Source organism: Rosa chinensis, chromosome 3 (genome assembly GCF_002994745.2).
Source record: "Rosa chinensis cultivar Old Blush chromosome 3, RchiOBHm-V2, whole genome shotgun sequence".
Taxonomy (NCBI): domain Eukaryota; kingdom Viridiplantae; phylum Streptophyta; class Magnoliopsida; order Rosales; family Rosaceae; genus Rosa; species Rosa chinensis.
The window spans coordinates 21125926-21153493 of record NC_037090.1 but is presented as its reverse complement, the minus strand read 5'-3'; the positions used below and the strand labels follow the sequence as shown (position 1 = coordinate 21153493).

General features: G+C 35.8%; 3 protein-coding genes across 5 annotated transcripts; 2 read left to right on the top strand and 1 right to left on the bottom strand.

Annotated features, from left to right (window-relative positions):
- The first annotated feature begins 1461 nt into the window (after positions 1-1461).
- LOC112195420 (lipid droplet-associated hydrolase) lies at positions 1462-7213 on the top strand. 3 transcript variants are annotated; one of them, XM_024335854.2, is made up of 13 exons: positions 1462-1656; positions 1897-2016; positions 2099-2172; positions 2265-2336; positions 2422-2450; positions 3175-3225; positions 3654-3704; positions 4445-4504; positions 4598-4680; positions 5007-5154; positions 5350-5400; positions 6015-6119; positions 6865-7213. In XM_024335854.2, the coding sequence occupies exons 1-13, from the start codon at positions 1598-1600 to the stop codon at positions 7003-7005; spliced, it is 1044 nt and encodes a 347-aa protein (XP_024191622.1). In that variant the 5' UTR covers positions 1462-1597; the 3' UTR covers positions 7006-7213. The 3 variants fall into 3 exon arrangements, with proteins under 3 accessions (XP_024191622.1, XP_024191624.1, XP_024191623.1); XM_024335856.2 differs by having other exon boundaries at positions 1513-1656; positions 1862-2016; XM_024335855.2 differs by having other exon boundaries at positions 1522-1656; positions 1774-2016.
- A 1781-nt stretch (positions 7214-8994) lies between these two features.
- Positions 8995-9888, top strand: LOC112195072 (transcription repressor OFP6). The gene has a single exon (XM_024335423.2). The coding sequence runs from the start codon at positions 9057-9059 to the stop codon at positions 9612-9614; it is 558 nt and encodes a 185-aa protein (XP_024191191.1). The 5' UTR covers positions 8995-9056; the 3' UTR covers positions 9615-9888.
- A 13071-nt stretch (positions 9889-22959) lies between these two features.
- Positions 22960-24135, bottom strand: LOC112193786 (transcription repressor OFP13). The gene has a single exon (XM_024334016.2). The coding sequence runs from the start codon at positions 23933-23935 to the stop codon at positions 23045-23047; it is 891 nt and encodes a 296-aa protein (XP_024189784.1). The 5' UTR covers positions 23936-24135; the 3' UTR covers positions 22960-23044.
- Positions 24136-27568: the final 3433 nt, after the last annotated feature.

The window sequence follows — 27568 nt, the reverse complement described above, 5'->3', positions numbered from 1 at the left end:
GTCTACCACAGATGAGTCTGCGAGCATTTATGAGGATAATGCTGCTTGTTTGGAACAAATGAAGCAATGCTACATCAAAAGCAACAACACCAAGCATAATCAGCAACAACAAACTCTCCTCAAGATCAAAGTGAACTAGGTTCGATCTGAGGACCGTATGGCAGGCTTGCTCTCTAAGTCATTGCCTAAATTCCACTTTTGAGAAACATACTGGTAGCATCGTCTGTGGAAGTTATCCAAACTCATCAGGGGGAGATGTCTACATGTTGATCTCGAAACGTAAAGGGTGTGTTGTGCTTTTTTTTCCCTTCGACCGAGGTTATTTTTGTCACACTAGGTTTTTGTTAATCGGCAAGGCTTTTAATGAGGCAACGAGAGGAGCACCACGTTTGGGCGACACAAGGGGGAGTGTTCAAGTAAATCCAGAATATGTGTTTGGTCCAAACTCTAGGTTACTTGCTCTAGTTGTAATAGGGTTTGTATTAGAGATAATCTCGGAGAATCTTAGTATTAGAGATAATCTCGGAGAATCTTAGTAGATATCCATTCAATGTACGATTATGTTTCCATATACAACTCTATCTCTATGCTTATAATCCTCTATATAAAGAGACCTCTATTATCAATGAAAGCACGACTCAATTCCCTCCCAATTTCAGTTTTCCTAAAACAAGAAGAAGTTTGTTGAAGTGAATTGTAGAAGGAAAATCAAAGGTGTGAAATTATAGAGAAATTATGGTTGTATTTATAGAGAAAAATGATATTTTGAAATTTTACTATTTTGATTTTTTTTTTTTTTTAAAACAACTAGCCATTGTTAAATAACAGCCACATAATCTTGGCCATTAATTGTAATTATGGTAATTAATGTTTAATTGATAGTCATTGATGAACATTTGATCTTTGGGAAGCAAATTGATTCTCATTTCAACCAATGGCAAGCTGTCCATTTTTTAGTCTTCTTCTGAATGGATGTGGTTAGATTTTTTTTTTTTTAAGTCTTCTTCTGTCAGCCAAATACTCCACGTTTTGGTAGATGCTAGGACCACAAGTTTAGACTAGACTAGCCAAAGAGTTAAGTTAAGAGCCCCAATGTCTCTTTTATTGTTGTTAGAGCATCTCCAACCAGTGTAGTCAAAAGCCAAAATGGCTTTAGCTTTTTTTGGGAGCATCTCCAACCATTCACTGTGTAGTCATTTTGACTTATTAGTCAAAAACTTAACTATTTTGGCTAAGGAATGAAGAACGAAAGCTAAGTGGCTTGAGTCTTGAGATGGGGGAGATGTGGGCCTCAGCCACACATGGGCTTAATTGTTTCTCTAAAATGATTAATTTATGAATTGACTTTGGTTTTTGGTTAGAGATGCAAAATATGAATGAATAGTAAAATAGGTTTGGCTTTTAACTCCATTATTGGAGATGCTCTTAGAGATAAAACAAATGCTATATTTTAGGATTTGGCCTGTGGAGATGGCCCAACGCCTTCATCTAACAAGCAGCTCTTGGTAGAGAACAAAATGTCCGGCGAAAACTAGATGGCACCTCAGCCGTAAATTCCTCGAACGCTAACAAAGTCCCAAAAACATAGCAGAGAAATATGCTTCGTGGGTTCATTTCTCCCATTACACGATCCCCTCTCACTCTCTTACGTTTCAGGTACACCCTTCTCTCACTTCTCCATAATAGAGCCACTAGTTTGCATGTTCATCTTTCTTCTTTACGAGGGTAGTGGGTAAGACTTAAGAGAGTTCTCAGCATTCAATGTGGAATTAGGCACTTAGCTTACCTACCAACCAGTTCATCATCATTCAATGTGGAATTAGACACTTAGCTTACCTACCAACCATTCCGATATTTCAAGTGAAACCCAGTTCTTGATCCTCGTATTCGTATAAGGCCAAGGTTCTCTAGCCTTTATTGTCGGAGCAGAGAAATGGATCAGGACATTTCACAACGTGAAAACCAAGTGCTTCGAGTGAAGAAGCGTGTCGCATTTCGTTTATGCGATGTGTCGAGGTAGCTACTTTTGCCTCCAAATTAATATCAACTTTTCTGGTTTTGTTTTTTTTTAAGCTTTTGGGTAATTTTATTGCCTCAGTCACACTACTGAAGTAATGGAGATTCAAGCTGACAATCCAACATTTCATGTTCTAATCATCCCTGGAAATCCAGGTGGGTTTTTTGTTTTTTTTGCCCCCTCTCTATTTGTGTGTGTGTGACTGATTCAATTGTGAGAATTACAATCGGGTTGGTGGGTGTTGCAGGTGTTGTTACATTTTATAAAGACTTTGTGGAGGCTCTATATGAGCTGCTGGGTGGAAATGCGTCTGTGACAGGCAAGACTTGGGTTTTTGTCCTATGTTAATTTGATTAATCCTTTTGAAATTGTCATGACTATTCTAATTTGCTTGGATTGTTCAGTTGTTGGGCATATATCACACACCAAAAAGGTATTGCAGTTCTTTTCTTATGTAAGCTATAGCGTCAGTCTTTGCATGATTTTCACTTCTTTCTCCTTTCTTGCTACTATGAACCTAAATGGAAGCAAGCGTGATTTATGTAGCAAATTCGGAGTAGCTTGCATTAAGTTTTCGTTCAGTGGACTCCCAATGTTATAAATTTTTAATAGTAGAAAGAAAAACTATAAGAATGTACGACTCATGAAGTTTATTCTCCCCAGCATTGGTGTATTTCCAGAGTAAAATTGCTTTCTTAGTCGGGAGTGCACGAGTTGAACGAACTCGAGGTTTCTTTTGATTTTCTATTGTTAATTGTTATTAGTCTGTACAGACCACAGACTTGATGAACCAAAAGCCATTAACCAGTCTTCTTGCCTTTTTCTTGGAAAAGTAGGAGAGTTTATATGCACTTGACAACTTTTACTCTATGAAAAACTGCAAGTATTGAAGGGAAGAATGCTGTTCAAATACTTTTTCAAGGACAATTGGCAGTCTTTTGAACCAATTGTGCATGCAAGTCTATTCTTAAAATTCTAGTTTCAATTTTTAAAGCTTAATAGTTATTTTTGATCACATTCTTCTAATTATGGTTCTGATTTTCAGTTTTCAACAAACTGTATAGAACATTAATCTGTAAGAAGCATCCAGTTGATTACACTTGCTTCACTGATTTCTGTCACGGGTATGATTGTTATGTTATTCTCTTCTTGTATAGAACTGGGAGCATGGAAGGATTTTCTCATTACAAGCCCAAATTAATCACAAGGTAAACTGCTTGTGTTATTGGCAGATTTGTTGGCCAGTTAATACTGTCCTCTATAAAATGGAGAACAGAAGCAGATTGAATGTTAAACCTTCGAAATCAAAATCCTTGTTGATGGATCTGCTTGTTGTTGGACAATGTGCTCAATGATGACAGAGTGTGAACTGATATCAAAAAATTATTGAACTGTGCTTCTGGGAATATAAGCTTTCGTTTTATTTCATGTATAATTAAAATAGTTTCTTCCCCAAAGAAATCCAATTTGACTTCCAGATGTGACTTTGTGTTCTCAGATCCTGTTTGTATTTTGTTTCCCTCATTTCCATTTCTTTCCCAATGACACTGTTACACCAATTTTCCTATTTTGAAACATATTTAGTAAATTAGCATCGCATATAGTTCTAACTTCAATTCAATTTGTGCTTTTGCAGATGGACTTCATCAAACAGGAATTGCAAAATACTGCAGGCCCTTTATTACTGGTGGGATCATTTTCCATCTTTGATCTTTCAATGTGATGTTGGCTCTGAAAAGAGCTTTGTTGTTTGGAGAAGAGGGGTGTAAAAGTACAATAGCTCATTAGCTATTCTTAAATCACATTAGGATTGAGGTTCCAGGTTAAATATCTTTTAGCTTTGATTTCCAATATCAATTGTTTATCAGCAATGCTGTATCCGGTCACCTTTGTTGCTCACAGTTACATCAACAATGTTGCAAGAAACATTCATAGTCTTACTAATTACTCGTTAATCATGAAACCTTCCATGTGTCTTGTTACTAAAAAGGGTTGGCACACAAAGCATTCCCAGTATTTTGTGTGTTAATACACAAACTTTTCTGTTTTCACTTTTTTTCTTATTGTTTCGTAAGGTTTTTTCTCATGAATACGAACTATATTTCTGTGAAATTTCAGTAAGAAGAATAAATTGTGATCATATCTGTTCCATTATAAAACAAGTAACAGGAGTTTAGTAATCAATCAATGTCAGTAGTGCTGCTCATCTTTGACGAATGATTGGGTGACAGAAATCTCTCAGCATTTCCTGGTTTTGAACTAGAATTGTGTTCTTAAGTTGTTTCACCTGATCTCAGTTATTGCTGTGTTCTTCAGCTTCCATAGTTTGATTTCAAATATATCAGGAAAGAATTTGAAAGATTGTGTTCTTGAGTTATTGGTTTTTTTTTTTTTTGTTTTTGTGAACTTACATTTAATTTCCTGCAGGTAGGGCACTCTATTGGATCATATATATCCATGGAAATGTTTAGGAGGTCTCCAGAACAGGTGAAATATGTTTACTACTCATCTGTCATACTTCTCCTTTAGGTTTCTCACTTTGGAGAACCTGTTCCCTGACATAGTTTGCGAGCATTCCAGGTGACTTATTGTGTTGGGCTATATCCGTTTTTGGCGTTAAACCCAGAGTCCACAAAACAGGCCCTTATTGGGAAGATTACAGAGTAAAGTTCTTTCTTTGTTGTGATTGGCAATGCTTTTGATCTTGTAGTTTACATTTCGTGGCATCTCTCTACTTCATGCCCATGCAATAGACAGTTATTACTTACTAGTGTATGCTTTTGTGTTAGCCAGTTATCGCCCTTGTTGTTATGCTTTGTTGTTTCACTTATCATGTAATGTTCAATGAGAACGACCGAGTCAGTTAACGTTCAACCTTTTATTTTGGTTTCTCACCTGATCCAAATGTCGGTTGATTCTTTAGAAAAATATGATTTTGACGATCTACATGAAGGCATCATCGAGATTAAGACAAAATAGTGTATTTCAGGTCCCGCATTGTATGTGTTGCCTTGAGCTTTATTGTTGCGCTCTTGGGATTGTTGCCTATATCACTTTTGAGGTTAATTGTGCTCACATTCCTTGGGAAGTCATGGTCAGCTGCTGCAGTTGAGGCTGCTTGCTATCACTTGGTAAAGGTAAAGAAATGTGTGGAATAGATTGATGAAGTTGTCTTCTTAGGTCATTTTATATTTCAGAAATGTCAAAATGTCATCAAGTTTTTTTTGTTTTTTGGCATGCTCTTTTAACTATTGTAGTCCACTATCACATAGTAAGTTTTTGTGAGTTGTTTTTGGCATCCTTCTTTCAATTTTTGATTTGTATATTTGCAGTACCACACAATGCGGAATATTCTCTTTATGGCAATGACAGAATTCCAAAAGGTAAAGTTCTGGCTTTGTTGTAGATTTATAAAAAAAATATTTATGATGAATTTAAGGCATATTGTTTTGAAAATAACTTTAGTAATTGACTAGTAATTGATTAACATCTGCGTATCATCATGTTGTTGTATTTCTGCCACCTTCCTTCTTTTATGCCAATATTGTTGTTACTCAATATGCTTTTTCCAAGATTCTCTTCACACTATTAATTTCCATAATATTCTGATTCTCTTTCTGAAAATCTTGTTACTGGTCGCTTATGCAGTGTACAGGCTACTTGGTCTGACTAGTGCATTCTTGATGTAATTTTATGAATTACAGTCTCTTCATACTTGCTTTTCATATATGCATTCACTAGCCACGCATGTGTTTGAAACTTCAAATTCTGCTGCATCATTTTCCCTCATCTTTAAAATAGTTCTAGCACCGGTACATCTGAGCTAGAAATTTCAATGTGCTGTTGGATTATGTCAGTATGTTTTGTTAGCATTTTATAATTCCTTCAATAGTTCCATGTTTTGTTTCTTAAATTTCAACAAAGACCAAAATTGATGTTTGTGTAGGAAAGTTAAACTTTAAACTATTGTGCTGACTATTGGGGCATCGTATCTTAGCTTTCAGAAACACCAGATTGGGAATTCATGAGGGAAAATCTGGACAAGATAGCATTTTTGTTCGGCATTGATGATCACTGGGCTCCACTGCAAATGTTTGAAGAGGTAATATAAGAACTTATCGTAAATTCATTACTTTAAGAAAGACCAAGTTTCAGAAAGTTTGAGTGGGATGTTGTCTGTCTGCCTGTTTGTGCTAAATGTGTGTATAAGTTATGCATGCATATGCTGATTCATGACCCTCCAGACCCCTGCTCTTCCTAGATTCCTTCAACTCTGGTTGCATTTTGTATGAACTCCATTGTTCGGAACAGAACACCTAGTATTGAAAGGGGTTCAACAGAGACCAATAGCTTGGTACTTGTTATAAAGAGGGTTCTTTTATTCCTTTTTCTTCTCTTTTTTCTCTAATTCTGTTGAGAATAATAACAAGATTCGACATAAAAAGAATTCCTTTATAAAACCCCAGAGGTTTAGCATTGTTTATCCCATTGATTTCTGTGGAAGTATGCTTGAACCAAACAACTTTTGTTTTTCTTTTGTAGATGTTAATGTTAATGAAGTTGTGAACTTGTGACATCTAACATGGTAGTCACAAGGTGTATTATGATAAACTTGTGTGGATGTCATTTGAGAAAACCATAGTGATTTTTATAAATGAATAGTAGAATTTTCTTCTCAATCAGATGGAGTATAATGAGAATGTTACTGATGAGACTTGATTAGACTAATGATGAAAATTGACTGGTTCTTCAACCTTTTGCTTTTGGCGACTGGTTCTTCAAACTTTTGCTTTTGGCGATTTTCAACTTGAATGTCTGGGCTTTATTTTGTATTTCCGTGGTCCCAGATTGCCGAGCAGGTCCCTGGTGTTGCTCTTTCAATTGAACGAGAGGGTCATACTACTCATGGTTTCTGTTGCACTGAAGCTGGCTCATTGTGGGTTGCTGAGCAGGTAGCAAGCTTGATCAAGATTAAAGTTTCATTGTGATCTGCCCTAGCCCACCATGTTCTTCTTTAGGATGCAAAGATAACTGGATGGATAAGTCAATCAATTGAGTCATTTGATTGTTACTTGGTTGATTAGATTATACTAGAAGCGCCAGTAAACTAGATAGGCTGCTTCCTGTGGACACTAGCACATTTCTGGCCAATCTTTTTTGATAAATAAAGCTATTTATACACATTTACTAATTACATGTCTTACGAATGCAAAGTGAGTTTTTTTATTTTTTTTTATTTTTAAGAATGCGCTAGATAGTGAGTTTGATCTGCTATACCTGAGGAAAAAATTTCTTTTACCATCTAAGCTAAACCATCAGTTAGATGGACCCGTTGAAATCTATAGTCCAAATTCACATTATTTGTCGATAACTAGGACCGATCCTGGGTTTTATATAAATAGGGTCACATTTTTCCCCGACAAATGATTCATTGGCAGCCTTATTATGCATGGTTTTAGCGAAATTTTAGTTGGCAGAAGTCTCTCGCAAAAAAATAGATGTAGTTTTGCTCCTTCTGCTGATGAAGATTCGGCGTCAAGAATTTTTCATCAAAAAATAGAATAAAATGAGAGACGTTTCCGCGATCACACGTTTATCAGTAAAAGCATCCTATATAAAAAAAAATTATATTTTGGCAAACGAATGTTTTGTGGTTGAAATGGTTCTAAAAAAAAGGGACACACCTTGCCGATAAACAATTCTTCGAGAATAGCCTGCTATAAAAAAAAAATATATATATATATATACACACACACACACTATTATTAAGAGCATTTTTAACAATGTTAGCTAATTTTGAGTTAAATTTTAGCTAAAGTAGCTAAAAAGTTATTTTAGTAGCCACTTTAGAATTATGTCTGCATCAATGCTCTCTATTTTAACTAGTTTTGAATTTATATTATTTTTAAATAAATTTATTGTATTTATAAATTACATAAAATAACTTAAAATGAATGTTTTAAATTATAGAGAACCTCATCCCGCTCTCTATAATTAGTAGCGAGATAGCTAAAAGTTATAATAGAGAGCCACTTAGAAGTCTGGTGAAGCTGCTAAAATAGATAAAAAGCTAAACATGCTCTCCAAAATAACTAAGGAGCCACAATAGAGAGTCTGCTAAAAATGATCTAAGATAAAAGGGTTTATTAGCCAAAATCTAGAATTTTGACCGACTAGAAGATTAATAAACTTTGAGAATTAATTAAATCAGAAGGATAATTAAGACATTTACAAAATATATTTTTATTAAAAAAAGTATCCACAATCCACTTTTCTCTCTCCATTATCTTTTCTCTGCAATAACTAACTTTTTTCTTTTTTATTTTCAGAAAAAAATAATAATAATAACTTGCACATACAGAGGTTGTGAGGAAATGCAATGCAAGTATATATAGACAAACATGTGCCAATAAATGTTTCGTCGGAACAAATATCTGGAGGCAATTTGTGATAAAATTTTTTTACACTAAAAAAGAGTGACAAATTAATCATAAAGAAAGCAAATTTAATTCATGCCTTGGCTAAATGATTTCATTCTTATTTTGTTATTTCATTTGCTCTTTCCTTCATATTTTCCTATAGACTTCTAACAACTCCTATTCTTTTATTTTACGAATTCGGTCTACTTCAGCTAGATTTTTTTTTTTTTTTTTTTTTCCCATTTTCAGTTTGGTGAGACGATAGCCACCACCTCCCCCACCGGAGCATTTCCGAAACATGGTCTTAGATATTATATAGTTTACTGTTAACCATTAAAACAAATTAATTATGAGCCTTCCTTCACGTGAGACTGGGAGTCATCTAGTCAAAATTAATATCCAGGAACATCGAGCATGATTACTACCTAGATATCAAATCCAATCTTGCGGTTCAGATCAGTCTGTCATTAAAGAGAAAAACAGAGCAGTAATCATAGCAAGCACAGGGACCCCTCAGGAGCTCACATGCACACTTTTATATACAAAACTCCATTACTCCAACCCTTCTTCATCCTCATCATCCCAACTTCCTTCTTCTCTGCTTCACTCTCACACCAACAATGCCTACCATAACCAGAAAGAAGCTCCTTAACACTGTGACAGCCGTTGACATAGGCTGCAGCAGCTGCAGAAGACCAAAGCTCTTCCACATATTCCGTCCCAAGGCAAAGCTCATCACCACCAAGTTCGGTGGCCGCAAACAAAACCACCACCACTACTCTTCTTCGAGCTCCTACAACAAAGACTCCACCACCACCACATTCTCCCCGAACACCGACGACTACGCTTCGTTTTCCGACCACGGGACCGTCGCCAAGAGCGCCACGCCAGTCAAGGGGTTCGGCAGGGTTGGCGGCGAGAGCGTGGCGGTGGAGAAAGACTCCGGCGACCCTTACTTGGACTTTAGGCATTCCATGCTTCAGATGATTTTGGAGAACGAGATATACTCGAAAGATGATCTCCGGGAGCTTCTCAACTGCTTCTTGCAGCTCAACGCGCCTTGCAACCATGGCATCATCATCAGGGCTTTCACTGACATCTGGAATGGAGTCTTCTCCGTTAGGTCTAGTGCTTCCACAATGCAGCTTCGTCTTGCTCGCAAGTCACGTGACTATTAGATTCAGCACGTGCCGCCCGCAATTGTACCGTCATATGTAGATTTTCTTTTATGATAAAAGCTCCAAAGAGCTTGTTGCAAGTGTTGTAGAGGAATGCAAATTACAATCATAATGATGAGTTATTTGCACTCCTCTACAAGTATTAGTTTTTTTAGTGTGCGATTAGCGTTGCCTCTGTAGACTAGGGTATCATCGAAGCCGTAATTCTTGTAAGGTTTTGGTGTATGTAAAGCAAGATATCCAAGAATGGACCGTTTGGCATGCATTTTAGTTTGCTACTCTTTCACCTCTCACCAAAAGATATGAGGGATCTGTTCATTGTTGTGGAAAAAAAAATTCAGACCGTCTTATGGTGTTGATACTTGATAGATCATATATGAGACAATATTGCAATCGGCTATTTGCAAATCAAAGTTCTGACACATGGGAGTTAAAAAGAGCCAAAACCCAATGGCAAGGTCTATGGTCCTAAACTCGGGAGTAGGGCAAGTGGAGTTGGTCAAAATTGAAGCCAAGTTACAAGAAAAAAGCATTGTGGGGGGAAAAAATTGGCATTGGGATTTGGATTGCAATTATTAGAGAGGGTTGGAACTTGGAAGAGGTGAAGGCCGGGGGAAGGACAGTCGATTAATGCTCTTTTTCAATGAGAATGGAAATGTCTATGACTGACGTCTTACATTTTCCAAGAGACGCTCATTATATTTTAGCCACTAGGTTATTACTCACACTTGCACAAGCTAGCTAGCTGGCCTTTGATCCCCTTCTCTCTCCAATTTGCAAATCTCAAAGAGTTTGCTTTGTCATATTAGAGCAAGTCCACCATTTGAGCTTGATTGATTAAGACTATTCACTACTTTTTTTTTTTTTTTTTTTTTTACTATTGAGATTGGCTGGTCAAATAGTGTTCACAAAATGTCAAGAAGTGACTATTCTTGACATTTTGTGAACAGTATTTGACCAGCCAACCTCAATAGTAGAAATACAAGGAAAAAAAACAGTGAATAGTTTTGACCGGTCAAGCTCAACGGGTGGACTTGCTCTTATGGGACTTCAATCTGGATTGACACAGTCACACAGTCACTCACTCCATCATAATGAGTAATAAATCACATTTACTATTATATCCTTATATTAATTGATGATATGATATTGTAGTTGCTTTATTAAATTGATAAATAACGGTTAAAATATAACTTTTTTTGTTTGCTAATTGGTATTTTGGTGATATATATATATATATATATATATATATTTTTTCTTCTAAATAAAGAGGATCAAAGGATTTCACCACTACCTAAGATTAAGGTTCTGGGTTCGAGTCACCATGAGGGTAGAAATAAAATCTTTTGATCCTCTTTAAATAAAAATAAATTTAAAAAAAAAAGTTCGATAAAATTTACGGCCACTTCCTAGACAGACCACGTCCAGAGAAACCAGTCCCAGCCCGCTGCCCACTTCGCCTTCAATCGCAGTGAACGAGATGCTCTGGTTTTGTGGGGCCGGAAAGGACGACTGTGCTTGCGGGGTAATTGAAGGCGAAGTGGGCAGCGGGATCTATTGTTGGCGGCGGTAGTAAGGGTGGCCAGATTGCTCCTAGATCTCAGTGTGATGATGGATAACGTTGCTTGCTTGGGTGGGCTGAAGACGGTGGGCACTGACAGCTTAGCTACCGAGTGGGATCACTGGCTTCGACAGCTTTGATGTTGCCATGGATGACGGAGAAGTTGCTTGGTGGTGCTACGCTGGAGCTGCTCGTTCACTGCGATTTCGTTCGGACCTGAGTGGTTGGACCTGGTTTATAGGCCTTTCCCTTGGGTCAGGTCTTTGATCTTTCTGCGTTAGCCTAATTCTAAGGGCAAAGAAATTTTTTTTCTTTGTTATCTAGTTTTTGCTTTTCAGATGGACTTTAGTTTTTGTCGGCTTAATTCTTAGCATTTCTAATTGCACAACAATTGAGGTCTCATCAACTACTATATATCATATCAAATATGTTTTAAAGAGAACATTCATGATTCACGCATGTATTGTTTTCTTTATATGACCTATTTATGTTCATATATATGGCCGAATCTGAGATTTTAGAGACCTACTGAGAAAATTATAATGAGATTTTACTAAAAAAAAAAATTGTTTGGGATAGGAAAAAATGAGAAGAAATTAAAGAGAAAAAAAAAAGGACAAGCAAAGAAAACGAAAACGGTAAAATAAAAATAAATGGGTTTGGATGGAGAAAAAAATTAGAAGAAAGTGAAAAAAAAAACTTGAGGAAATAAAATTAAGGAGGAAAAAAAAAAAAAGACAAGCAAAGACACTATAGACTTCATAACCTCCTCAAAAATATATAAACAGAAACACAAAAAAAAAAAGAAAAAAGAGGTGTTATAAGTTATAACTTCGGAGGCCTCCGAAAGCCGGAGACCCTGTGCAGCTGCACCACTGGCACACTCCCAGAGCCACCTGATACGTCCCTGTATACAATAACCATCAATATAGAAAACTAACCAAATTGAATATGGTTCAGTAATCTAAAATGTGATAATTAAATGAGTAATGAGTTAGCTTCTTATATTTAATTTCTCATAAAAAATTTAAATGAACAATCTCAATTATTAAATTATGTATGAAATGAAGGAGGTCCAAAAACAATTCCTTCCAATATTTTTTCACGTCATGATGTCCGCTTAGCTCAAACCCTTTCTTTCCTTCTTGCTTCAGCTAACACAATCCACAACCATTACCACACGCTACTCCAAGATTCAAAGGAGAAAACGTAAGAGAGTATGCTCGGATAATTTCCCAACCAAAAAGGTGTACATATATCTATCTACTTGGTTTTGATAGAGATTAGATGGGTCTAGGAACTATCAATTCATCATGATCATCAAAGTCATCTTGTGATAGGGATAAGCCAATATGATGAGGACCCACGCCACTCTCCGTTTGTAACCACAATGCAACACCCACAACTCACCAAAAGTCACAAAGATCCTCCTTGTTCATACCTTTACACATTGCAGTGTGGCAATTAGAGTTCATGCTTCTGAATTTCCAAGCATTCCCAAGTTAGAGTTCATGTGTTAAAAGGCAGGAATATCTTTCTTTTCTTTTGCTCTTTTTTTGGTCCACAGAAAGGAGAAAGATGTTCCCCACTATCAGATAAAAGCAAATAAGAGATGGGGATGAAGATGGAGTTTATCATACGAGTTACTTGGCATTTTCTTTAGCTTGTGAATCGCAGGAAACAAGGAAATTTAATTGCGAGGATTTAAAGGGACCAAGTTGGATGCATTCATAATCTGCTTCCTGGGTCTTTAATGGAGGCCCATCTGTGTTTTCTGTAGCAATTAATTGACAAGATTCCTTCATAGAATTGACTAGCCCTTCAAAGTTGACAACGTTCAATTTTTGTATTTGTCAGCTACATTTATGAATTGAATCATGATCTTGTTGGCGTGTGAGGGAGAATTGCATTCGATTATAATTTTTTTTATCTCTTCCCATTTTATTGACAAAAATATACCTTACAACTTACAATTGAGAGGTAAGATGTCAGTAAGTACTCTTGTTAAAACTTTTCTTCATAGAAATTTAGTGAGATAATTTGTGCGAACGAACTAAAAAGTTAGTGTTGGTAACTTAATTTTTTTGCAATTGTAATCACTAAAGTTTGATTCTCACTAACAAAAAAGGTTAACCTTCTTGGCATTATTAGAGTTAGTTTGTTAGACGATCATGTGATGAGCTATAAAACTCAAACATTAGTTGATTACATATTTGATGACTCTACGAGCGTTGATTGATATGTTGCACCAGTTGTGGAGTCTATTATGTGATCGAAGTTTGTCTTTCTTTTTTTTTTATTCCTTTGATATATACAAATTTCGAGATTGTTTGAGGATGCGGTTGATAGTTTTTTTGTTTTTTTGTTTTTTAAAGTAAATTCATTGAAACTTTAACGATTACAATCGTTTAGAATGACATCCCGAAAAATCTTAGGAGTAGACACAAGCCATAAATGACTTGAAGCTAGAGCTAAAGTTAGAACAAACCAGAAGGTGTACTACACCAATAGGTTGTTCATGTACAATACAATACTGCTCTGAATCACTTATAGAGAAACTAGCAAATAACTGAAGGTAAATTCCTAGCATTCTCAAGATAATTACCAACAACGAGACCATTGCCATGACCTTGAGAGTTGGAGGCAAAACCATCAGAATCTGCAGTTCGGGTATGCAAGAGATCGATAGACTAATAAAAACTATATTTGTCCCAGCACAAGTATCACCATTCGCCAGGCACACAATTGTGGTACTCAAAGTAATATTATACTGAGAATTCTTATAGAATGTAAAGATGAGCAACCTATCTTCACATAAACACGGTACACCCGAAAGAATATGAATAACACAATTGATCAAACAGATACCCAAAACACCTCTTGGGTCCCAAATCCAAATCCTTGGAGAAAACAGGCCCAACAACTGGGCACTACTATGGGCCTAAACACAGAGCCTCCTGATCTGAACATCCTCTTGCTCTGGACATCCAGAATCTGGGAGGTTGATCGCTGCCAACCCTGGCCAGACCTTCTGCACCATCAAAGCTGATGCTAGAAGAACCTGCACCGTCATCTGCAGCGCTGCCCCCACGCGACTGCCCATGGTCAGAAGCCGTCTTCTTCTACCTGAGACTTTCCATCCCGAGCCCGACCTTCACAAGCGACGCCGATCTACAAGCCCGCCTTCTTGACGCGCTCGACCTCGATCTGCCTCCATACCGGCCTTCCGATCCACCTGTCTAGCAACCTCGCCTCCCACGTCCTTGGTTTCCGACGCTTGAGCCATTTCCAAGGATCAGCGCAGTGCACAACCCTTAGCTCGGTGTCAAAACACCGCTTCTCGCCTTCGACGACGTTGTAAAACTCGACTAGGGAAGAAACCCTAGCAGAGCATTTTTTTATTTGTTCGTGTAGTGGATGCAGTTGATGTTCTACTAGTTTATCCAATATTGATTTATCTTTGTAAATTTTTTAGTATCAATCTTTTTAACTAGCTTTTGAGTAACTAAAATTAAAATCTCTTCAAAATACATGAACTAGAATTTAATTTAACCACAGAAATGAAAAGGGCATGACAAAAGGTATTCAACTCTTCATTTCAGGGTTTGGGGTACAACATATAGACATATCATCTGTATATTCATTCAACTTTTGTGCAGCCAGAGTAATCCAACTTGTAACTGGAGATGACAATTACATACCGAATGCCTCAGGACTCAGGTTCTTTCTAGACCAATAAAATGCAAACTTTTGATATAGAGAATCAAATGCGAGACTCACAAATAAAGAGGTACATAGTGGCCAACCAAGAGGATGGAAAAAAAATGGTAATGACAAGACAGACAGTGACTCCTTTTTGGCCCAAGTTCAAGTCTTCAAGACATGCCCCTAAAGCTATAATTTTTTGCTTTATAAAGACATATAGGGGTTTAAGTCACTTTATGGATGGTTAGTTCTAATAATTGGTACTTTTGCAACCCAAAGAACCCTACAAGGCTGTGAACAAAGCTTGTGGCCGTCCTTTAATTGGTACAATATCTAGGACGCAAGTTGGAACATAATATTCAACTGTTAATACATTATATGTTATTTTTACAGTTGAGCAACTATGAAGGACACTTATTAGATTGCTTCAATGTTTTGGAGATTTATCATGTATCCTTCAATTATATTTTTTATAACCTTTGCTCTATGAGATGTGGTCGGATTGATAACTCTGCCGAATGCTCTTACAACTTTTAATTTTGACACTTGCAGCTTAAGTTGTTCAAGAAACTTTGTTGTTTAGTCTTATCTTGGGTTAGCTCGGACTATGCACTTGACTTTCTTAACCGATGCTGTAATTTCAAGTTCTATTTATGCTGAATTGCAACTGCTCCTCCCTTGTTACTAGTTACCACGTGCTTGTAGCCCAGACCTACGATAACGTTTTGGAATTTAAGAATAAATATTTTGAGGTCATGGCAGGTTTAGCTATTCCTATTTACGTCATAAAAGCACATAAACAATCACCAGATGATCTCCTCTCTGGAAAATTCTAGTGTACTTGTGAGTATCTCATACCCACATTTACAAAAGTGACAACAAATTTGTTGTCAGAGTTGTAATGTTGAGTCCTATTTTGTGTAATCTTAGTTCTAATAATGGTAATTACACCTCTTACAATATTGTTACAAGCTTTTGAACAAATTCATTGTCAATGTTGTAATTTTTGTTGTAATCTTAGTTCTAATAATGGTAATTACACCTCTTACGACATTGTTACAAGTTTTTGAATAAATTCGTTGTCAATGTTGTAATTTTTGTTTAACTATATGTAAATAGTGTAAATGAATATGGTAAATTTTGTTCTCAATGTTGTAATTTTAGTTCAAATAATTGTAATTTTTTATTTAAATATTGTAAGAGGTGTAATTGTAATCTCTCTCTCTCTCTCTCTCCCCACCAATCTTTTCTTTCTCTACAGACTTCCACCAGCTTCCTCTTTATTCTCATTTAAGCAAAACGTCCAAATTAAGTAGACTAGTCTATCAATTTGTGCTTCAATATTCTTAGGGTTCTTTAATTTGATGTCTCAATTTTATGGAAAATAAGAAACTATGGGCATCCCTTTCAAAAAAAAAACTCTGGGCATACTTTGCGTCATTAATTCCGCTTCAAAAACCCAGATAAAAGGATGGTCACTGGTTAGGTTAGTGCTGGCCAATAGAAAAAACAAAAGCAATTTACTGATTGTATTTCAAGTACAAAATGCAAGAACTAAAGCTAGTGAAAGAAAATGACCAACAAAAACTTCATGATCACTCCTTTGTTTAGCACGGAAAGTCGATCACATTGTAAAGTTAGAGTCTGGTTCATACGTCCTTATCTTAATTACTAGCTTCAAAACCAAGATCAATGTTTTTTATTAAAATTGCAGTACTGCTACTTCCGGTCATCTTAATTACTCTTATCTCCTTTCAGGAACTGATGGGGTTCGTGCATGTTACTTCAGTTCATCCAATTAATCCATCAAACTCCTTGATCAATCTCCCATATGGACGTCATCATCGATTCATCGTCTTTTACAGATATTGATTGGATCATTAAATAAGTAATGCAGAACGGGTGGAAGCAGATCTGGAGGAGCAGTAAGGGTGACGCAAAGCGGCAAAGGAGCACGCAAGGTGTAACTTTGGGTTATAAAGTCTGATTGAACTTACCCTTTTTTTAAAAGGGCACTACAAGACCTACAAGACTCAATTTTACCCCTCATGTTTGTATGGATGAATAATGAATTTACTGAAAATAGGCTTCTTCTTTTTTGGCAATGTGAAAATAGGCTTTTAAGTAGTGAGATATGGGTTAAGTTTTCCGGCCGACTTTAATAATTGTTTTTAGACTTCAAATCCTATATATGGTCAAATCTAGCCATGTATCAGGCAATCTATTATTCATTAAAATTCATGAATTTGAAGACTTCTCTCACATATCGTTTTTGTTTAGGGTTAGATACTGCTCTAGCGCTATTTTTTATCTATTGCTTTTAACTGCATTAATAAGTTGGATAAAACAGGTCATAGCTCATAGGTTTATTTGCTGTCATTTTTATTTGGATAGAAAAGAAATTTAGGGTTATGCATATAGGATTTGGTTGTTACACAAGGCCTGATCATGCAAATTTTGTTATTTTCGATATTCAACATATATTCATTAGAAAATTGAGAGGTTCACTTAAATTCTTATGTTTTAGGATTTTAATTTTCAAGTGTTTTATCGCATGCATCCACAGAGAAACGTGAACACAGGCTTCTTATACATTACCAAATTAACCTTTGACATGTTATACATACCATCATAAGTTCGTAACCTTCTTTTTTTTCAATAGAAATGCCGTCATAACCTTGTTCATGAAGCCATGAACTATGGAAAAGTAATGATGCAAGTGAGTAATGGTTCACTAGAAACACATGCTATGGATTTTGATTCACATGGCTTGACAAGTTCGATATCAAAGACGAAGCCCAAATAAATGCACACGGCGGTCAAGTCATGTCCCGATTGAAATGTGATTGATATGGGCTGGAGTTGGTTGTTGGTATAAACAGCCCTCCTCCTCCCCAATATCGTGCTCCATTAAATAGACTTGATGAATGAATAGTCTTTTATCCAACGAAAAGAACAAAAATGGAATAGACTAGTGCCTGCCTTTCACAGATTATTTGTCAAACAAAGAACAAAAGTTTGACATTGTTAAGAGGAGAAGATGATGTCTTGTAGCAAATAGTTTATTGTAACTTTGGAAAGATTTTACGAGAACTAGGCCAAAGTTTTCGTATAAACATGTTCTTCATGTAATAAATTTATCATTTTGACAATTGTTATTATCATTATAAGAAGTGAACTACGTAGATAATATCTAAATCAACATCTTAATTATGGTAAATGTCTAAATGAGGTTATTATTAGAGAATATTCAGTTTTCAAAGACCGGTTCTCATTAGAGTAATCGATTTCTTAAAGTAATAAATATATGTATGAATTATTATTATTTTTTATTTGTTAATCACACGATGTCCTAAAAAACTTTCTAGGTCCAGAGATTAATTCGTGCTCGAGAGATCTTGTCAAAAGACTTCCTCCTCCCTGGCCAGCCAGATGTGGGGGTTCCACACCTAAAGGCTCTTACCAATTCGACCACCTGTAGTGATTATAAATATATGTATGAATTAAATACACGTACAATATAATAAAACTATCTGATAAACTAGAGTATTTAAGAAAATACGCTTGTGTAGTACAAATATTATACAATTATTTACTAACTAAACTTGTATCAAAGGGTAAACCAGAAAACCCTAATATATTTTTGTTTAATATGATTGATTTATAGTATTATACATTACCGAGGTCCAATGCAAAGCCGTCAGGCAATGAATCGAAAAGCGAAATTGATGAGGAAAATGTGGGATTGGCGTATAGACCCATGAAACCCAATTAATGCGAAAAACCACAACACACAGATCGATCATCGAGCTCACTCAAGTCTCTCAAGTTGAGAGGGACAGACAGACACCAACTTCCATACTCTTTTTCTGTCATAATTTTCGTGTAAAATTATATATTTTCTCTGAAAATGAGGGTCTCACTGTTGGGTCATTATCTCACTAATTATCAAAATAATTAAGCATTTAATTAGTTTTCTAGGGAAACATGTGTTGCTCATTGATTATTTGATTTCCTCCAAATATGACAAATAAAAACCTGCAGGGTGTTTGTTTCTTTGTCTGGAACTGGAGGATTGTGATCGAGTGCAGTTGGGATAATATTATTACCAGTGAGACCTACTTAGCAGATGATTTGATCTTACAAGTACCCTTGATTCCTTTTGACTAGCCCCATCCCTCTCTACGCACATCATATGGTATCTTAAGGGTAAAACTGCAATGAAAAATAGACATGAAACTTTCTTTAGCTCTAGCTTATGCGACTGATCCAAGCCAGGGGCACAGGGAGGTTGAGGCACACTGGGTCACGTGCTCCAGTCATGATTTTTAGGTTTATATATATGATATAGTATGGGATGAGTGAATGAAAAATGGTTTTGTTCGGTTAGTAGAGCACAAGGCTCTCAACCTCATTTTTGTGAGTTGATCAATTCCCGCATTGGGCAAAACCAAAGAAAGAAGGCAGATCAGTTTTGGGTCTAGTTTTGAACTTTGATAATCTAATACTCTAATTCTTAAACTCTTTTGACATGGATCATATAATTAATTTTAGTTAATCATTTATAATTTTTTTATTTACAGATTTTCAAGTTTAATACAAAAATTATTAAAAATATGTTATTAACATTAATAACGATTATCAGCCAATTCTTTTATCAATTATAAGCCCTTTTTTTTACAGAGATTTTAAAATACTTGAAAAGAAAATTAAAATTAAATTATGTTGTAGAAATTGTCGCGTATAAGTTGTTCATTAGAGTTATTTTGATATTATTATTATTTTCATTTTGTGCCTCTTAAATTTCTGACTCCGCCACTTATCCAAGCAATGCCGGAATATTACATAGATCTTAAGTTTGAATTCCTGTCTTCAATTCTATGACTAGCTTTGTAGTTAAAAGGGTAAATAAATGATAAATAATTAGCATAGACTAAAAGTTTAAGAACCTAATATCTGTAAACTACTTTTTGATTACAATGCATGAGTAGTAAGCAGTGCGTTGGGTAATTTATCCCACACAATCACCCAATTTCTGCCTCAAATATTTCATTTTTTTAAATGGTGAACTTATGAAAGATCCACATAACTAGTGCTTAGGACGTCAGAGTCTATTGTTCGTAGCTTTTCTTTATTTTTATTTTTTTTACTTTTTCATTAAAACTTTAAAAGAACTTTCACCCTTCTTTAATTAAATACCTACAAAAGATGGCTAGTAATCTAAGATCAAAAAACAACTATTGAACGCCAATGATGCTGCATATTTTACTATATATAATAACATAGAATCATACTTTTAAATTCACGACTATTTTCCTGTGCTTCCTTTTCTTTTCAATATGATTTATGGACATTTTTGCCGCATCACAAAAACACTACGTACATATATGTGATAGGATGTGATAATAGTTTTCAATGGAAAATTAATGGTAGGTAATAGATGATTGCATCTAGGAACGAAGAAATAGCCAAATTAGAACCAACCTTAGTATACTAGTTTAATCAGCTATCATAAATTAAACAGTATATATAATCCTCCATTGCTCATCGAGATTGAGGTAATAAAAAATTGAGTGGCACAAGGTTTAGAAGCTTCGCCGCTAAACTTGACAAGAATCTGTTTGCCTCAGAGACTGAAGAGGCATCTATGCTATGCTTGCTGATCGAGCCTAAAGACTTCGATTCATGGAGCGTTGACACACTAATTTATGCCTATTACTACCACCACACTTAAAAGTTTGTGCCTAATTATCAATTTTTCCGATATAAATAAGGAAATTATGCAACATTTTGAGTGAGGTAGTTCGAGCTAGCTACAGCAATCTAGCTAAGGTTTTCCGTCTCTCCGTATATTCGCTTTTGTTAATTTGTATGCCAGAGTGAGTGAGTGTAAGGTAAATATTAATTAACAGGTTGTGATTATATATTATGAGTCTTAGTCTAGGGTAACTATCAATTAACAGGTAATTAAAAAAGTGCTGTCATTAATATTGTCATAATCTGTCTTCTAGTTATGAGACCCAGTCTAGTGGGATCGAGATTTTGAACTCATATTCTACGTGTTTATCGGTAGTACCTGCATGCATTAGAGAAGAACCACACTAATGTGAAATATTGTTCAATAGTAAAGTAGTTTAGTTGGGCAGTTTTTCTGATTAAATAATCTGTACATTGTGGTTGTATGAATAATTAATTTGGACCACTTATTCGAATAAAACTTCAGTAAAAATTTGAATACTGGTTTGAACAAAATTTTACTCAGTAGATATTTGATTACTGATTTGAAGAGTTGTACACATTCAACATGTAAAGACATGTCAAGCCATTTTAACATAAACTACAGCATGAAATTTAGAAGTTTCCATCGAAGACCTTAGATGAATGTTATAGATTTTATTTTATATAATTCCAAATTAACCAAAGTTGTCAAAGTACAATTTAAAAAGTGAAATTGAAAGATTTCTGAGAAATGCTTTTATAAAATGTTGTCATATATATATATATATATATATATATTTATCAAATTACCATATTGGAAAATGAAAGTCTAACTACTGAACACTTTGAGAGTTATTATGTTTGCCTAAGATAGAAGGAAAGGTCACTAGATCAAAGATTGCTGAAACAAGGGCGTCCCAATCATTGCCTTCCTATTACCAATACAAGTAAGGTGAATACCAATCTAGTATCGGATTTTCACTTTGAGTTGTTCCCATCGAACCATATTGGATTTAACTTGGGCTGTTCCTATGCACCACTCAAATCCTGACATTCGCCTATCACCCTCCCAAGAATATATGTCATCTCTTGTTTTTTCCTACAACCTCTTGCTTTTGCCAAGAGCCTCCTCAACAAAGAGATTCAAATTATTTAGGGGACGGGAGATAATGATAAGGTAGTAAGGTACCCAAAAGGAGCCAGGATTATCAAATTTGTTTTCTTTTAAAAAAAAGAAAAGGAAAAAACATATATACAATGTCTATCTGAAATCATTTTGGCCACTGAAAAGCTGAGTTGGGTTTGTTTTCTTTCCTAAAATCGTTGCTACTCGATCTCAAAACCATGGATGAATGATACACCATGTTCATCTTCACTGGAAGACAATATTTCTCAAAACATATTGAGCATAATTCTGCAGGTGCATGGAAATGAGTGTTAGGACCACGCCAAACTCCAGCCCTTGGTTTTGTTCCTATCATCGATAATGACTGTCCATTTCAAAATAAAAGGCCCTGATTTCTTAGACATTGCTAAAATTTAGTGCTCGATACCCATGTGGATATCATCTAGTGGCAGTGATGAACAACACTAAATTACCCTGGGTTATGTAGATATTTAATTAAATGAACCATAATAACAGAATGCCGTTGAAGCAAGCTCCTACGTGGTCCTAAATTCATAGTATATATTTTATTAGCAAATGGATTTTGATGATGTCTCCAACAATCTATAGAGAAAAACTTTTAATTTGTCTTGTATAAATGCATACAAAGATTCAGTTTTGCCTTCAATTGTGACGAAAGGTTTCCCAAAATAGCAACCAAAAGCTTATCATACCACTCAAACGGTGAAGTAACTTTGCTATCCTTAATTTAATTACTTTCTGACCTAATTTCCTCTTTATCTACTAATTTATCCATATTTATTCATGCGTTATCGCTGTTAGTTAATGTAATATTTTCGTCAATTTGGCATTAACTCGTGACCAAAAAACCTCATAAAATTGAGGATAAATACCCGTACACTAATAGCTAGTTGGTTTAAATGTCGCTTACTTGTACGTGTTCTATGTCACCAGCTAGTGTACAGAAAAGGATTGTGTATATACAAAGACTTCTCCTTTACAGAGATAAGAGTCCACTTCTGTGAAAACTGTGATCAATGCAGATGCTTCTCAAACGATTAAGAAATAATACAGTTTCTGAATATGGTTAAAAAAAAAAATATCTGCATAAGATGGATGCATTATATCTTACTCTAATAAATGCATTCGAAAAAAGGGCTTCTGCAGCCTACACACATGCTCTGCATTCACCACACGGATTTAGCTTTTGTGAAGAGAAAGAGACATGAGAGTCATCAAGAGAAAGTTAAATTTCACTATCATTCAACTACTGGTATACATATATTTTCATTAATAATCAAAGACACCTAACTAGTTAAGCTAAGATGAAGCACCATCATCATCATCATCATCGTCATCATCTTGTTCTTCATTAATCTCTTCCTCAGCTTCTAATAGGGAAGACAAATAAGGAATGATGCTGGTACTCATTTCCGATCCTTCCTCAGGTCCAATGGAGGACACGCAAGGAGTAGAGGTAGAAGAAGATGAACAAGAAGTAGTACTGTTGTAAAAAGACAAAGGAGTAGAAGGAGAGTACTCACTACATGAACAAGAAGGAGGAGAAATAGTAGTACTAAATGCGAGACCTACCAAAAGATCAACGAAAGCTCCAACAATATATCCATGATTTGATTTTCCATTGACCCTCAAATACCAACACAAAAGCTCTTCAAGTTGTTCCCAGTCCTTCAAACCATGAGCTTCCACCATTTCCTCCATGGATTTTCTGAAATCCACATACGGGTCCGGCGAGTCCATTGACAAAGCCACACTCTCCTTGAATGGAATGTTATTATCACCAACAGCAAGTTCATCATCAACCCCATCATCTTCTTCTTCATCATCATCCTTGATAGATTCCTTGTCTAAAATAGAGCTGGTCTCACCGGGCTCGAAGAAGAGCCGCTCTGATCTCAACCCTTTGTTGATCACAGTCTCTATCGGATCTCCTCCTCCGCCCGAGGACTCTTCTTCAGAAACTGTAGTGGAGAAACTCGGGCAGCCCTCAGACGAGTTAGTGAAGAAGGACTCGGGCGTGTTGGTGTCGAAGTAGGCCGAGTTTATGGTCTTGAAAATATCATTGCCGGGAATTCTGAAGGAGATGGTTCTGGTTTGTGTGCAAGAAGGCCAGGGCCAAGAGGAAGAAGAAGACTTTGGCTCTGGTGCTTGTGCTGTGTTCTTGAACAGAGAAGAAGGGAGAAGCTTCATTTCTTCTTCTTGGGTGAGAGGAGAGAATTGTGGAGGAGTTTTCAAAACTTTGAAATGAATTTTTGGAGGTGGAGAAATGTGGCATTAATGGTTTAGTCAGGAGAAGAGAGGTGATTATTTAAAGCAGTGAGGACAAGAAAAAAGAAAAATTATGAAGATTAAAAATAGAATGGAGGAGGGAACTAGTGGGGTCTTTATACATAAGTTGTATATATAAAAAAAACACTACTTTTAATTTAATGTTGTTTCATTTTTTTGGTGTTTATTAAATGGCATTCATGGATTAGCTGAGCCTTATGGTACCAGTCTACCAGAGCTTTAAATATTTCTAAGAGTCTTTAATATTGAAGGTACGTTGGTGTAGCTACAAAGAAAAAAGAAGCTCAGACGTTGGATGCATATCCGCACAAAAATTTGAATGTTTTAATGTTTAAACAATTTCCTCCAATTGGTCTTTGTTCATATTTGCAAGTAGTCTCTGAGCTTTATAACTTGATTCAAAGCAGACTCGACCAAGAAATCTACAGTATTATGTCTGACTCTGGAGAAGGTTAGAACCATGTTTTGGATTGAGGAAAGAAAATGGACGACAAAAAGAAAAGAAAGCAGATGATAGGGTGGAATTTGCTATTCTTAACTGTTAATTTCAAATTAAACTTAAATGGTATGTGAAACTATCAAGAAAAGCTTTGGCTGATTTTGTTACAAGTTATCATGATGGTAATATTATATTATGGCAGGCTCTCCCTAGCTTCTTCATGGTAACAAGAGATCATGATAGTAATATTATGGACCATAGTTTTCTTTTTTTCAAGGTTTCCGATTCATAGAGGTGCTCGTCATCCTTCTATGAGATATAGCACATACACAACCATGCACATCATTTAATGAAATTTTTATTGAGTGACATCAGCTGCCACATAAGATGAGATGCAAGTGGTACTTAAAAGATGGTTCGCCTATAATTAACTTGTTAGGTGGTGAGAAGCGATTAGTATGTTGGATTACTTTTGGTATGGTCTATATGGGTAGATTGTTCTCCAATCAATGGTAGTAGTAACGATGGAAGTGTCTTTTTTGACTTTGTCAAGAGGACTCAAAGGTTTTCTAGGCCTAAGATAAACTCCTTCAGTGCATGTGAAATGCTCCAACTGTGTATTGCAGCACAGTGTCTTTAGTTTGGCTAGAGTTTTCTTTATTTCTTATTAGTTAGTTTATTTCTCTATTGAATTAGATATTGTGTATTTGTCATTCAAGTAGTCTTCTAGGGGTGTTAAGGATTTAGTTTGGGCCTCGGTCTTGGTTGTATTGTTGTGTCATGCCTATGACATTACTGTTGGATATTATTTACCATTCCGTCGGTGTTTTCTCGTTTTCAATGGTGCAGAAGAATTGTAGTTCTTGTTGAACGTTATGATAAATTATCGTGACTCTCCAAGTAGATTAGTTGATGTTAATAGCCTGTAGAAATTGGACGTTTATTGTGGTTAGAGTTTCGGCCTTTTTATTTATGATATATGTGTAAGAGATCGCTTCAACAATTTGTAACCACAATTTCTCTCAGAGTTTTGGTTCTTTGTTCCTCATGATGTATAGTTTCCAGTTGCCTTGAATGAAATTTTCTTTATCCTAGGAAACTAAAAAAGAGTAAATATGATCGATAAATGGCATGAACCCCCTATTAGCATTTGGTTAAGTTCGGTGATCGTTTTGACCTCTTCAATTCTAAACCAATAACTGGTCTTTTCCTTTTTTTTGGGTCAAATGTGTTTTGGCTAGTGTTTTGGGTTAATATAGTCGTCATATTACAAATTTGAACAAGAATTACAAATTACTCACCCTTAAGATTGTTAAACAGCGACAAGCATGACCCATGACCCATCATTGTACCGATATTGTCCCAACTTAACCACCCATTAAGTGTTAGATTTTAATCAAAAAATGTCTCGATACAATTGGGCGTGAGCTACTCACTTATAAGTTATATTATCTTTTGTCACTTTTCTAATGTAGGATATTTCCTCTCCAACATTTCTCCTGACATGCAAACTAAGTCTAGGTCTGCACGTGAAATCAATTAACAATCTAATTCCCACATTGGAGACTTGGTCAATCACGTAACAATCCAAGGCCCAAATTGGACATTACCAAGTAATCCAATTCGAATCTTTCCGATGGCCAATTTAATGAACAAAAATTGGGTCTATGACAATTAGAGATGGACATACTTTGATACCATGCTAAATAACGACTAGTGTGGCATATGACCCACATTGTACCAAAACAGTACAACGTCCCAACTTAACTACTTGTTAGATTTTGAATTTTAATCACAAAAGTTCTCGGTACAATTATGTGTGAGCAACAATTATATTATCTTTTGTCTTTTTCTTTTTTTTCTAATATAAGATATCTCCTCTCCAACAAGGATGTCATATGTTGTTGATGGGGTGAGTTGTAGATTTGGGTGTTCTTGGGGTCAAACTCGGCTAACTGTCCTCGTGGTTGTAGGTTGGGGTGGCTGAATTCGTGAAAAAAAAAAGGTGGCCCTTTCCACCCAGAAGAACCACTGAAGTCAACTATGCCCCATAAGAAAATACATTACGATTGAGATAGATCAAAGATTTAGACCGTCCGGCATCCCATTGTAATTCATATCACGAGTCCTACAAATCGTAAAATCCTTTTTATATTAATCTGGATGAGAAATTAAATCAAACACGGACATTCATACTTTTTTGGTCATGATAGATTTAGTAGGAGATTGCAACTTATTTATTGCCCTGACTTTCGAGTTATTACCGACTCACTGAAACACTCAACATGTTTTACGAATTTACTCCACCATTAATACCTACATAATCCTTAAGACACAATGCAGTAATTCACTCAAAGCTGGATGATGTCAATAATTGCTTAGAACTGGAGGGAGAGAGATGAAATTCAAATAAGGTGGGAAATCTGGTGGTGATGGATGGGGGACCTGTGGGGATGAATATCATGTGGCAGTGCTCACAGAGTAACTCTCTATCACGTGCATTTCCCCCTCAGCAAGATTACATTACAGTAGAGCAAGACTGAGACCCCTGAGAGAGACTCATTTATTACTTCTTCTCTGTATTTGGTGGATTGGTTTGGTTTCTGGTCTTTTCTGAGAATATATAAAGATCGAAAACTGAGATCAATTTTGGGAGAGAGGAAAGATTTGGTAATTGCCATAATAAGGGTTTCTGTAAAACCAGAAGCAAGCATTGAATCCAGTGTTAGGGTTTGTTGTGTGCCTCCAAAAGTAGGTCACATCCATCAGTTTTGAACTGTTCTTCGTATATATTAACTAATAGTGTCAATACTAGGGTTGACACCTATAGATCTTGTTGACTCAGCATACCCATCATATGGAATTTGTTCTATGTTTTTTTCTTGAAAGAAGATAGCAATTTCATGAAGCCTTTTCATGAAGTACCGAATATCGATCAGTTTACAGTTGGAGCAATCAACTCTGTAAAACGAAATTCTTTCAGAGATCTTGAAGTGACATATTGGATTTTGGAAAGAACCTTATATAAAGTCTTAATTATTTACCGAAATTAAGCTATATATGTACATAGAAAAAAAAACAAACTGAAAAGTAGA

What these genes read in the sequence shown, in the direction of transcription:
- LOC112195420 (XM_024335854.2), top strand. Translation starts at nt 1,598, where the DNA reads ATGCTTCGTGGGTTCATTTCTCCCATTACACGATCCCCTCTCACTCTC. An exon ending in CTCACTCTCTTACGTTTCAG is followed by an intron (nt 1,657 to 1,896) that starts GTACACCCTTCT and finishes TATTCGTATAAG; the next exon opens with GCCAAGGTTCTCTAGCCTTT. An exon ending in CTTGCTATCACTTGGTAAAG is followed by an intron (nt 5,155 to 5,349) that starts GTAAAGAAATGT and finishes GTATATTTGCAG; the next exon opens with TACCACACAATGCGGAATAT.
- LOC112195072 (XM_024335423.2), top strand. Translation starts at nt 9,057, where the DNA reads ATGCCTACCATAACCAGAAAGAAGCTCCTTAACACTGTGACAGCCGTT.
- LOC112193786 (XM_024334016.2), bottom strand. Translation starts at nt 23,935, where the DNA reads ATGAAGCTTCTCCCTTCTTCTCTGTTCAAGAACACAGCACAAGCACCA.